Below are 12,624 nucleotides of genomic sequence, written 5' to 3'. Positions count from 1 at the left end.
AAAATAACAATATCTGCATTAAATATGTAGTATTGAATATTTTCAAATCGTAATCGTGTATTTGAAATTAATTTGTGTGTAAAATCTACCTTAATTTATATTTTATTTGAATACCTTGGCCTATAATGTATCTAACTCGCTCATTATAGTGTGAATATTCTAAGAAAAGTAAAAAAACAACAACAACAACACATATTAAAGAAAGGTTAAACAAAACCACATATGGAGAAAACTTAAACAAAATCAAATATCGAGAAAATTTAAACAAAATTACATACTGAGAAAAGTTAATTAAAGATACTTATTAATTACGCAAGCTGTTTTTTTTTATTGAACAAAGGAACAACTGACATAGCAACACATGTGTACTTTTAGTATACATTATTTGCTTACAAGTACACAAGTCTCTGTTCCCTAACACCTTACAGTGACCTCTGTCAATATCGGATTACAAGCCATATCAATTGCATTTTCTCGTACTTACTTCCAAGTGCCTATCGTGCCTGGCAATGGCCTCTCCCCTACAGCTCCTGCATTCCTAGACGTATTTACACTTCATCTGATGCCTTTTACATTTTTCTTATAAATATAATAAAATAAAACAAAATGAGTGAAGAAAAAACACGAAATAGAGGAGCGAAATTATAGGTTATATAGAAAATATAAATAAAACAAAATGGGTGAAGAAAAAACACGAAATAGAGGAGCGAAATTATAGGTTACATAGAAAATATAAATAAAATAATATGGGTGAAGAAAAAAAACACGAAATAGAGGAGTGAAATTATAGGTAAAATAGAAAATATGAATGAAGAAAACAAAAGGAGAAATGAGAAAGATGGAAGAAATAAAAGGTATAAATTTTCATAATTTACGATAATCTAAAATAAAGCAATTTAAAAAGCCCAAAAATCATTAGAGAAATATGAAGATTTGCCTCAAAACTATACGATCCTATAAACAAAAAAACTAAAATCTCGAAAGGAAAACGGACAAATAAATGGTGCCACACAACTAATACCCATCAACGTAGAAACTAAATAAAGTATTTAAGAATGTATTTATCATCTTTTAGATAAAGAGAATGTAGAAATTTTTCAGACAGTGAAAAAACAGCAACAAACATCTCATATCAACAGCCTCTCACATTCACTAGACAATGAGATCTATACAATTCAAAATATTTGATGTGAGAAAGCTACAACTCACCGATGAAAACATACCACATTATCTTTGATTATTACACATGACCTTAGGCCTTTACGAAGTGATGATGTCATTGCAAATAAAAAATAAAAGTAATGTTCAACCTCCCTAGCACTTATGGAACTTGGAATCGTCCAATTGCTTTTCGATGGCCTATGACCGGAGCGGAAGGAAAAGTACTCCCGGTTCGAAGAGCACGTGTACTTGTCACAAGCACTGGAGAAATTCAAGCTTTGTACACCATGAAAAATTTGCTCGAGAGGCGGATGTTACTGAATTATACCATTGTGGATATCGAGGGAGAAATAAATTATATCTAGAAACTAGCCAGGATTAATCAAGGTATTTATTTGCAATTAATCAGTTGAAGTTTACTCGTAGAAATATAACGGGTTTGATTAACGAGCAACAAGAGTATTTCAATGGTATTTCACATTCACTAACAACATAACAGCATCTGACAGTTAAAAAACACAAGGAGAGTCAAATTATACTTTTAAAAGAGTAAGGCACGACACAAATTTAACTTCTGTTCATTTGAAAAAAAAAGGCACATAATGTAAGATTGTAAATAGACAAAATAATACTTGCTAAGGAGCCTGATGAGATAAAAGTTAAGGTGTATTGTGAATTTTTTATATGTACTGATATTTATTTGTTCTATCGTGATGTATTTTAACCGTTTTAATTCTTATTCGCAGACTTTGAGGGATCCACGTAGTTTCATTTCACGTGTTTTTCAGTAAGTTTCACGTGTTTGAACCTATTCAGAGCTATAAAAAACGAGGCCAGCTATTCAAAAAAATATTTTATTTTTTGGAAATCACATTTTTAAGAACTATTAATATATATTTGTTTTTTTTAATTTCGCGCAAAGCTACGCGAAAGCTACATGCGCTAGCCGTCCATAATTTAACAGTATAAGACTCGAGTGAAGGCATATAGTGATCACCACCCACCACCAAATCTTGCGCTATTCTTTTACTAATAAATAGTGCGATTGTAACGTCCCCACGGCTGAAAGGGAGAGTATGTTTGGTGTGACGGGGATTCGAACCGGCTACCAGCAGATTACGAGTCGAACACCTAACTACCTGGCCTCTTAATATATAATACATTACAAGTATTAATGTATAATATGTATTTTAAATCTATTAATACATAACAGTCCTCCGCTAGTACAGCGGTAAGTCTGCGAACTTACAACGATGAAATCAGGGGTTCGATACCTTTCAGTGGACTCAGCAGATAACCGCGTGTGACTTTTCTATGAGAAAGCATACACATTATATATTTTAGAAGTATTAATATATATATTATATTTTTGTTAGAAGGTGCTGACTACTTTTAGTTTTATTACGATACTAATCAACTCATACGTTTTTAAAGAAAAAGTTAATTTTTATTTATTAAACACTTAGATTTGTACCGATATACTAAAACTTATGTAGAAACTACTTCTTGGTTTTAATCTTTCTTAAAAAGAAAAAAAATACAAACGAAAATATTTCTTATCAATTGTTCTAGTGACTTTTTGAGTTTGAAGACAAGACCCAAATTTCATATACTTTTCAAAATTATAAAATGAGTTATATAACGTAATAGTTTACAAACCACAAAATTCACGCACGTTCACAAGAAAGAGAGAGAGCAATTATGCACCATATTTATAAATAAAAACAATATTATTTAAGTTGCATATATATTTGTAGATTATTTGTTTGTTTTGAATTTCGCACAAAGCTACTCGAGGGCTATCTATGCTAGCCGTCCCTAATTTAGCAGTGTAAAACTAGAGGAAAGGCAACTAGTATTCACCACCCCCGCCAACTCTTGGGCTACTCTTTTATCAACGCCCCTATGGCTAAAAGGGCGAGCATCTTTGATGCGACGGGGATTCGAACCCGCGCCCCTTGGATTACGAATCCAACGCTTTAATACACCTGTCCATGCCGGGTCTATCGTTATAGATAGATAGGTTAGTATCTTAATTTGCAGATTTACATAGTAACTGGTATGTTTATCTACCAATGAAGCTGGTATGTTGATTTACGTAGTAACGGATATGTTTACATACAGATGAAGTTAGTATGTTGGTTTACACAGTTATACAAAAACAACATCCATGCTGACATAAATACGAAGCTCTTATGTTTCTTATGTATACCTACACCATAAATGGATTTCAGTTTTAAAAATATAATTCAGATGTTTTTTTATTTGGTTATATGTCCTAAATACAAGTTTATCATTAATTTACAAATTAAAAATATATTTTAAAATAAATAAATAATAATATTACAGTGTTTTCTGTTCTAAGACAACGCAGCTTTTAAAAGTCAAAGCACTTAAGATATTTACTTAAAATGTCTAGCATATATCATCATACATTGAGTATTTCATTTCAGAAACTGGTTATATGGCTATAAGTATTTCAATGTCACTGTTTAACTCCAAGTGACTTTTTATTTTTAGTAATGCTTTAATGGACTTCCCTAGTAATAAACTAATAAATGGTTTATTGTCATTCAATAAATGACTGATAACTGTAAGAATATTTAACTTTATATTCATAAAAAGAACAATCATGAATAGTACCAAAATTTGCTGGAATATGTTCAAAGCATCCTAGTATCAAACTTTTAATATCAAGTCTGCTGGAATGTTTGTTTGTTTTTTGATACAAGTTGTTCAACAGCTTAAAATAGAGCTTCCGACAAGCTGCTTAACAGATTCTTTTACCCAGTAATATATGCAGGTTATAAGCATAGGACTTAAATTTGTTTTATTACCTCTTACAAAATATTTGTGTACATATATATGCATATATTTCACATTTATTCAAGAAATTTTATGAATTATGTTCATGACACATTAAAAGTACATATTTGGACATTTGTTCCTCCGTCTACATACAAGTCACAAAATAAATATTTTTTGTTACAAAGCATGTACGACAAATGATATTTTGTTTTTCAACGGAACAATTGATATGTTATCAGTAGCTAGCCACCCACACTTCATGAATAATCATACAGTACAGAACGTGACTTTGGATTATTTCAGTGGAGAAAATATGTATCATACTTGTCTTTCTATGCGAGAGCGAATGCTTTTAGAATTAATGTTTTCTGGTGTATCGTCACATAAAGCCAGAGACTGAAATACGACCTGACATTCTATTTCAACATTTACTTGATCAAAGTTTATTTCAGTCTCTACTAAGAGTTTCCAAATAAGGGATCGTAGTAATAATATGACGTACTTAGAAAATATATGAGAAAGACGTTAAGTATGTTAGGAACTCATATTTCACTGATATCGCTACCAAGTGAACTACACTGCTCTTTATTTATATTTCGTAAATGTCAATAATCCTAACCAATATAAAATAATGTCATCGGTATTGTGGGTCTAAGCCTAATCATTTAATTTCACTTAGCGCTTAAGACTTCTTGAATTAATTTAAAATAAGTTGAAAATACGTTCAGTAAAATTATCGGAGCAGCTATAGAGATGTTCGAAAATATTTTTATATTACTTTTTTATAATTATCAGTTAATATACATATAAAAATAAATATAAGTAAATAAACTATGTCTAAGCTTTTATTGTTTTCAAATAACAGATAACTTTAGCAATCAATTGGAGATGTACAGAATCATAAGAACAGATATGACAGTGACTATCATGTTGGATGTTGTTCTGCTGTTCCTTTTGTGTTTCAATCCGTCAAGGTCAAATGGAGAGGCGACAGTTACTGGTAAGGTTGAACATTTTTTTCAGACTTTATGGTGCTCAAGGAGAAAAACATTTAACAAATTACTGATTATTACTTCCAGTCTAGCGATAATAAGGTTTCCTCTAAACTTTCGATCTGAGACTGTGTGAAACGGGGTTGTGTGGAGAATATTATCAAAGATTACATATTATATTTACGTTTTTAATTACAAGCGTTGGCTAGAACAGTTCATTGTCGTTTTGATATCGTGATGTCATGGGATTTAATTACATTTGAGTATTGAGTATTTCCTATCAGTTTTGTCTGCCACAGTTTTGAGATGGCAATAATGAGCTGTCTTTGTTAATACTGAATAAAATACAACCACATTCTAACTAATAAAACAAGCCTTTTCAGGAAGACATATTTAATAATTGATTTCGGAAAAAGATGAATGAAAGTATTTCTTAAAAGATAGAAAAATATGTTATCATAATGACGCTAAAATAATACAATTTTCTCTTAATAGACTGTACTTAACATTGATTTTAGCCGTGTTAAACCATTTTTAATTCACTCGTTAATATAAAACACATTTTGACAATGACTAGGTAATAATATGTTAATAACTCGATCATCTGAAGTTTGTCTGTCAATTAATTAGTGAATAATTTAATTGAGTTATTAAATTATCACTATCGAAAATATGTGTGAATATGTTTAGAATAAATCTGTGATTTAATGAATAATAGTTTCAGTGTAAACACAAATAGCTACTGTGAAGAACTGCTTTTATATCATAGTTGATACCGACCTAACACTTGGTTAATTCGCAATAAATTTTTATTAAAACGTTGTTTTAACTCTGGTTCCAAATTTATCACTACGTTCATAAATTAAGTCGATGTGTTACTTAAACTTTTGTTTGTTTTTGAATTTCGCGCAAAGCTACTAGAGAATTATCTACGTTAGCCGTCTCTAATTTAGCAGTGTAAGGCTAGAGGGAAGGCAGCTAGTCATCACCACCCATCGCCAGCTCTTAGGGTACTATTTTACCAACGAATAGTGGGATTTACCGTAACATTATAACGCCCCAACGACTGAAAAGGCGAGCATGTTTGGTGCGCCGGGGATGTGAACCCGCGACTATCAGATTACGAGTCGCACCTGGCCATGCCGGACCCACGTAAACGTAAAACCTTCAATATTATCATGCATGTGCGAAAAACGGAGCCAGAAAGCAGCCACTCAGAGTAGAGAAAATCTACTTTTGTTACCCTGTTCCCAAACGCATCCTTTTTGAAATTAGTTCACGTTTCATAAGCAATCAGATGTACAAACATGTTATAAATGCGGATGGCTCTTTGTCATGGATGTTTGTTTATATTTTGATTTTATATTGACGTGTCCTTGTTTAGAAGTATGCAAATGAAATATGAAAGTAGAGAATACACGAACATATATAAAGTATAATATTTTTAAAATGTTTATTGTTTAGAACTAGTATCAAAAACATGTGGTATTTCCAATGTTTGAAATAATATTTTCAGTAAAACCCTCCGCTTCCTTTCACCAGTGGCTCAGCACTAAAATTTTGGTTTCGATATCCTTGGTTGGTAGAGTATAGATAATGTGTAGTGTGTAGTTTTGCGCTCAGCAACAACGAAACCAAACATCTCTTAGAGCCATCCGCATTTATAACATGTCTGTACATCTGATTGGTCATATAACCTAAAACGTGTCTAAAGTTGACTACTAGAAAAGTGAGATAATACTATATTTATATGCATAGGTTAACAAAGCAAATTCAAATCTTCCTACTTTCAATTAGCACATAAACCATTTCCTGCAATTGGAAAAGCTTACGTACTGAAAATTTAAATCACATTCAGCCTTATTTCCAGTTGTATGGAATATGTGTATATAAAGGTGGTCTTTCTTCTATGATTCTATTAGAGGAAAATATCTTTGAGAAAGATGTAACACACTTCAGAAAAACGGTTTGTAGTTATGAACCCTATTGTTAATTTCATCTGTAGTCTCGACTGCTGATATGTGAAAAGCATCTGTGCCTTACATGATGTTGACATGTAGTGCAACTAGTAAAACCACAAACGATCATCATATCTGAGTAGGACCGCCGAATACTAGGTATTATTGCAAATATGATAACAGCAATTAAAACATGCTCCGAGTTATATAATTAGGTCCCTCGATGATGGGTCATCCTCTGCTAGATTCCCCGCGGAAGAAAAAGTACAGATAGACCATTGTGTAGTTTCAAGCTAACACAACAACAATAAATATTGGATGCCACAAACTAGAGTCAGAGAGAATTAACTAGTTGACATAGGATATCACAGTGGAATGCTACACACAGTCCATTCAGTTAATATAAGAACTCTACAGTTGTTAATGATTAAGTGCGTATAAATGGAAACAGATCCTTGGTACCAAAGACAATCTTTATAATATATATATTATAAATGGTTCAATATACTTATTGAAGCACTTATGGTTGTTTTATACTATAGTGTATATCTTTCTAAAGAATGCTCGTCCAATCCCTGGATATCGGATATCAGATATTGTACTTTTGTTTATTGGATTAATGAATAAATTTAAGTTAATATTTTTGTTTCTGAAGATTCTTTGTTATTAATTGCAACTATTTTTTCCTAGAATTTCTGTCCAACTCAAGTTATAGCATCCAGCCACAAAGATCTACAACCAAATATGTAAGTATTTTAGCAAGAACAATAGAAAATTCAACCAAACAATCTGCCATTCTTCCAGATGACTTAACTAAAACTACAAAAGAACAAGAATCATCGGCATTTTTATCCACAGTGAAACAGAAAACAGCTACTCCAACACCATCTATTTATTTTGATACTTCATCAAGGAGAGAGGAAACTTCTATTCACATACCAACTTCTGCATCAAGTTATTTCGGTACTTTCACAACTGATACTCACCCACAAGGTTCTCCATCCAAAGAGTTGCGTACTTCCATACCAAAGAAGGAAACTGCATCTGAACCATCAACTTCTCCCTTGAGTGATTCTGATATTTTCTCAACTGGACAGGAAGCTACTACCCACCCTCCAGGCTCTTCATTCGGAAACTTGAGTGCTTTCATAACAAGAAAGGAAGCTACAACTGAAAAACAAACCACTCCGATGAATGAGTCTGATATTTTTTCAACTGAACATGAAGCTACTATCCACCCGACAGGTTCTTCATTCGAACACTTGGATGCTTCTACAACAAGGAAGGAAATGACAACTGAATCCCAAACTTTTCCAAAAATGATTTTGGTATTTCCTCAACTGAACACGAAGATAGTACTCGCGCATCAACTTCTTCGTACAAAGAATATAATATTATCACAACAGAACAAAGTACTGATGGTTTCCAAATGATTTCGAACATTTCGTTTGGTACTGACATATATAATAGATCGTACACTTTTACAGAGGTTACATCAAATTCTGAGTTTTCTACCGAACTTTCTTCCTTACTCTTTAACTCAACAAGTGACTTTGCTGACAATACGGAAATATCCCCCAGCATTATACCAGCATCAACTGCACGAAACAACACCTTCAATTTAAGTTTTCCACATGATATTCACAATAACACAATTACACCACCACCAGTTAAAATAGAATATGCACGAACATTCCTGCTCTTGTTTCAAGGGAACTGCACACATCAAGAAATGTTAACTAATAAATTTCGAAAAGCCTTTGTACAGGCACTAAACATTAGCAACGACAATGACCAAAGCTCTGTGATTGTAAATCAAATCGGATGCACCACGTTTCTAAATGTCAATGTAACATTGACAACCAACGATAAAGAAAAGCTCGAAACTTTTGTAGATAATCTTGTGGGGATCAATCTTAAAATAAACTCTACATCATTGGAAACAGAAATCGAGTCATATTTTTTACATCCACCTGTTGATGAAAAAACAAGCTTAACCAATAACAAATCAGATAATCCAATAGCTGAACTAGCGAGAGAGGAACTGATATTCTTTATTGCAGTGGGGGCTTCATTTGGGGCTGTCCTGATGATCGTTTTACTTATTTGTTGCATAAAATGTTGTTGTCGAAAACCTCCTAAGCCTTCTGAATTTCAAACGAACTCTCCGCATGTGACCTTACGGCTGGAAGACTACTCCCTAACACGAATACCACGCCCAAGAACAATCTATTCCGACTATTACAGGGGCCCTGTACAGGAAGACAACACCCCAGAGACAACGTTTCCTGAGCTGCAGTCTCAGGGTAGCGGAAAAAATATAGAACAGTCCTTTAACACAAGCGTGATTCCATTGGAAGAAGCAGAGAAACTTGACGAATCGTACTCACAACATAATACGTTTCCTATTCAAATTTCCACGCCATCAGAATTAAAGACTTTTGCAAAGAAAAGTGACATAGACAAAACAAAACTCCTAGATGGCTCCAATTTTAAGAGAAAATCAAAGGAGAAGTTAGCTGAAAATCTTAAAGATAACCGAAATGGTATGAGAGGAATCGATAATCCAATCTTTATACATCAAGTATAATTCTTAGTTCTCTTTGAACTAATAAAATAGTTTCGTAAATGTCAAGATACTTAAAGAACCAGGCGGTGTACAAAAGATTCATCTCATAATATTTAATTTGCTTTCATAATGACGTTGTTTACCATTGAAACCTAGCTAAAATTTTGTATATGTTGGAATACTGTGAATATTTATCATTTATTCCAAGTTGTAAGGAAAGCTTTGAGGCACAATTTTTAATATGATTTGATTTGAAACTAAGCATGAAGCTACACTAAGAGCTATCTGTGCTCTGCCCACCAGGGTTATCGAACCTCGGATTCTAAAGCACAATTTTTAACGTATATACTAAGTATCACAGTAAGCATTTGTACTGAGTTTAGTTACTGCAGGTTAAACATTAATGCTTCTGATGGAAATATTTTATTATTGCTTCTAATTGGTCATAATCGTGGTATTTTATCATTATCAAGAAAAGTAAACCTATTATGAAGGAAAGAGTATTTATTTTAATTTCTGCGTTATAATTTTACTTATACATGAATACAAATTTCATGACCTTTGTTTTTATAAAAACGGTGTATTTGCTACTAATTTTGAAGTTTTGTCTCTGAAAAAGTATATAAAAATATCCGTGCTTCTTCGTACTGAGATAAAAACTTCAAACCGTTTCTTAAAGTTCTACACAGAAATTAAACTAAAATCAGGCTAATCTCTTTTACCACACTATACTTATTGAGTATAATATTTGTAGTGTAACAGCCATCACAGTATGTATTTACAACATTCAGCTTTGACATCATTTTTGTAAGCTGCCACAAGTACGTTCAATTTACATCATAATGTCTAATATTTCCTTCTTCCAAGACATGTATCATCATAATCATGGATAGTAGTAACTGATTTATGTGCAATTGTAACCATTACCATATCTATTGAGGAATCACAAAATGAGTGGCCCAAGAGACGTAAATCTTACGAATATGGAAAACGTTAATAAAGCACGCTGAATCTGTAAAAGTTACACAATAGGAAACGCACATAACTAGCGGTGCATGGCATGTGGGTGTTCACTTCCTTTCAGTCCTGATAGAGAGGCTGTGTGATTTGTTTTAACCACTTAAGAAGTTCATAAATCCTCTGTTTTACATCGTTTTACTGACACTCTCGAACTCAAGAATTTTAGTTCTAGTGGAACTAAATACAAGGCAGTGTTTCTACGCACTTTCTAACATCTGTGAAGAAATTGTGGTTATTTCTGGACGGAACGAAAACTACTATAAAAATGACGTCAGCCTTAACGAAATGTTTTCATTAAATAAAACAATAATAATAGATGTGAAATCTGATAATTTTATATTCAGATTCAGTGTTTATTCATTGTATAACATGATTTAAATATTTTATTTATTGTATAAGTTGGTACAATGCGAAAACTGCCACTGATACCTAATGTGCACCAAGAAAAAAGAGACACGTGTGACCAATAGATGTCGCTAAAGTAGTAGAACATCCTTCACACACTTGAAAGTGCACATGACCGTTTTTGAAAAGTAATTAAGTGTGATTAGTTTGATAAAACTATCTTCGATAAAGTTAAATTATTTTTTTCAGTTTATAGAACTCTTTCAGAAGATTTAAAAATGTGTGAAGTGAAGCAAAACGTGTAGCAAGCTTTGCGGAGTAATCCAGTTAGGTGTAATTCAGACAAAAACGATAAATATTTAATATCCGGTTCAAATAAAGCCCATCAAGGCTTGGATAAATGCTTATATTTAACTGGACATAATGTTGCTTTAAGTTCTACTATAAAATAACGTAAAAGCAACAACAAAAAATTAAACATAAAAAATAAATATTTACACGTCCTAGAATTCACGAGGAAGTAAAAATATCTTGAGCAACATCCTACGGGTTTACTTAAAAAATAATTTCAATTTAAAAATGGTATATAAAAGTAGCAACCAACTATTTTAAATATGAAGAGTTTGATAAATAGGCAACATTTCTTTGCTTTAAAGATGATCTATCAAGATACGATTACATTTGTTTGGTAATAAAGAGTATATGCTAAAGAAAGTGTGTATAAAATAGTGTTGATTTTATGAAGCATATAATAATAATGTATTTGTGTATGATTTATATTATGTCCTAGTTTATATAAACTTAATATTTTTGAATAACTAAATCAATTTCTTCTTTGAGGTGTTTTGTAAATCATAAAAACATAATACCACTAATGCATTATTAAAACACGTATGAACTGTGCTTTTCAACTAGATTTTACCAACTGTTTAATGTAGAGAATACATTTTATTAAAGAGATCCATGCCACTAGATATTAATTTATTTTAATAAATATTCCATAAAAGTAACTGAGTCATTCTTCTGTATCTAAAAACAGAAATAGTAAAAAAAAGGTCGTTTCACCTAATTTAGTTTAATAACCTTGCATGAGATTAGTGTTTAGTATAAATATTCACGTGATGTATTCCTATCTACTCTAGATGTTTTTACTTGAAATTAATACCTCTTTTAGTTGTTATTCTTTAACTTATTAAAAACCTTCTGAAAATTTTACTTTGAAATTTATCTTTGTTTATTAATGTATTCATAACTTTGTTGGAGTATTTTGTAACATCAAGGATTTGAAATTTAACGTGTTTCCTTTTTTAATTTCATTCTAGAAACTGTTTTTTATTTAAAATGCTTAGAGATGCAAGCCATGTTTCTTAATTGTCTGTATATAAACAAACGCCATCTAACGGGCAACTTTAGTACTGTTTGTTTTATTTTACAACGAGTTTCAGGTTTGTTGTATATTAATCCATTTTTGCGAAAGAAAACAGTGAATAAAAATTCAATATAAAATTATGTGCTTAAGATTCTGTTCAGTTTCATTATCTTGGTTCTATTTAGAGTTAAAAGGCTGAAATGCTTTTTTTCTTTTTTGAGTAGAAAGTGCAAACTATTTGAGAAAACTAAATCCGTTCAAAAACTATATAAATTCTACGTATGTAAACTGAAATTTTAATTTATAAATTTAGAGTATAGACTATTAATATTCAAAAATATTTCTTTTTATAACCATGTCAGTGGGTAAAAGTGTCATTTATGTTTGTTTCTGCTTTATTCA

The 12,624-nt window shown here is 31.7% G+C and overlaps 1 protein-coding gene across 3 annotated transcripts; it reads left to right on the top strand.

Annotated features, from left to right (window-relative positions):
• Positions 1–1,372: 1,372 nt before the first annotated feature.
• Positions 1,373–12,359, top strand: LOC143225950 (uncharacterized). 3 transcript variants are annotated; one of them, XM_076456214.1, is made up of 3 exons: positions 1,373–1,548; positions 4,835–4,969; positions 7,610–12,359. In XM_076456214.1, the coding sequence occupies exon 3, from the start codon at positions 8,349–8,351 to the stop codon at positions 9,507–9,509; it is 1,161 nt and encodes a 386-aa protein (XP_076312329.1). In that variant the 5' UTR covers positions 1,373–1,548; positions 4,835–4,969; positions 7,610–8,348; the 3' UTR covers positions 9,510–12,359. The 3 variants fall into 3 exon arrangements, with proteins under 3 accessions (XP_076312329.1, XP_076312331.1, XP_076312330.1); XM_076456216.1 differs by having other exon boundaries at positions 1,374–1,548; positions 4,828–4,969; XM_076456215.1 differs by having other exon boundaries at positions 1,375–1,548.
• Positions 12,360–12,624: the final 265 nt, after the last annotated feature.

The sequence above is a fragment of the Tachypleus tridentatus genome, chromosome 9 (genome assembly GCF_004210375.1).
Source record: "Tachypleus tridentatus isolate NWPU-2018 chromosome 9, ASM421037v1, whole genome shotgun sequence".
Lineage (NCBI taxonomy): Eukaryota > Metazoa > Arthropoda > Merostomata > Xiphosura > Limulidae > Tachypleus > Tachypleus tridentatus.
This window is presented reverse-complemented; position numbering and strand designations above follow the sequence as displayed.

Coding starts and splice junctions, on each gene's coding strand:
- LOC143225950 (XM_076456214.1), top strand. CDS start 8,349: ATGATTTCGAACATTTCGTTTGGTACTGACATATATAATAGATCGTAC.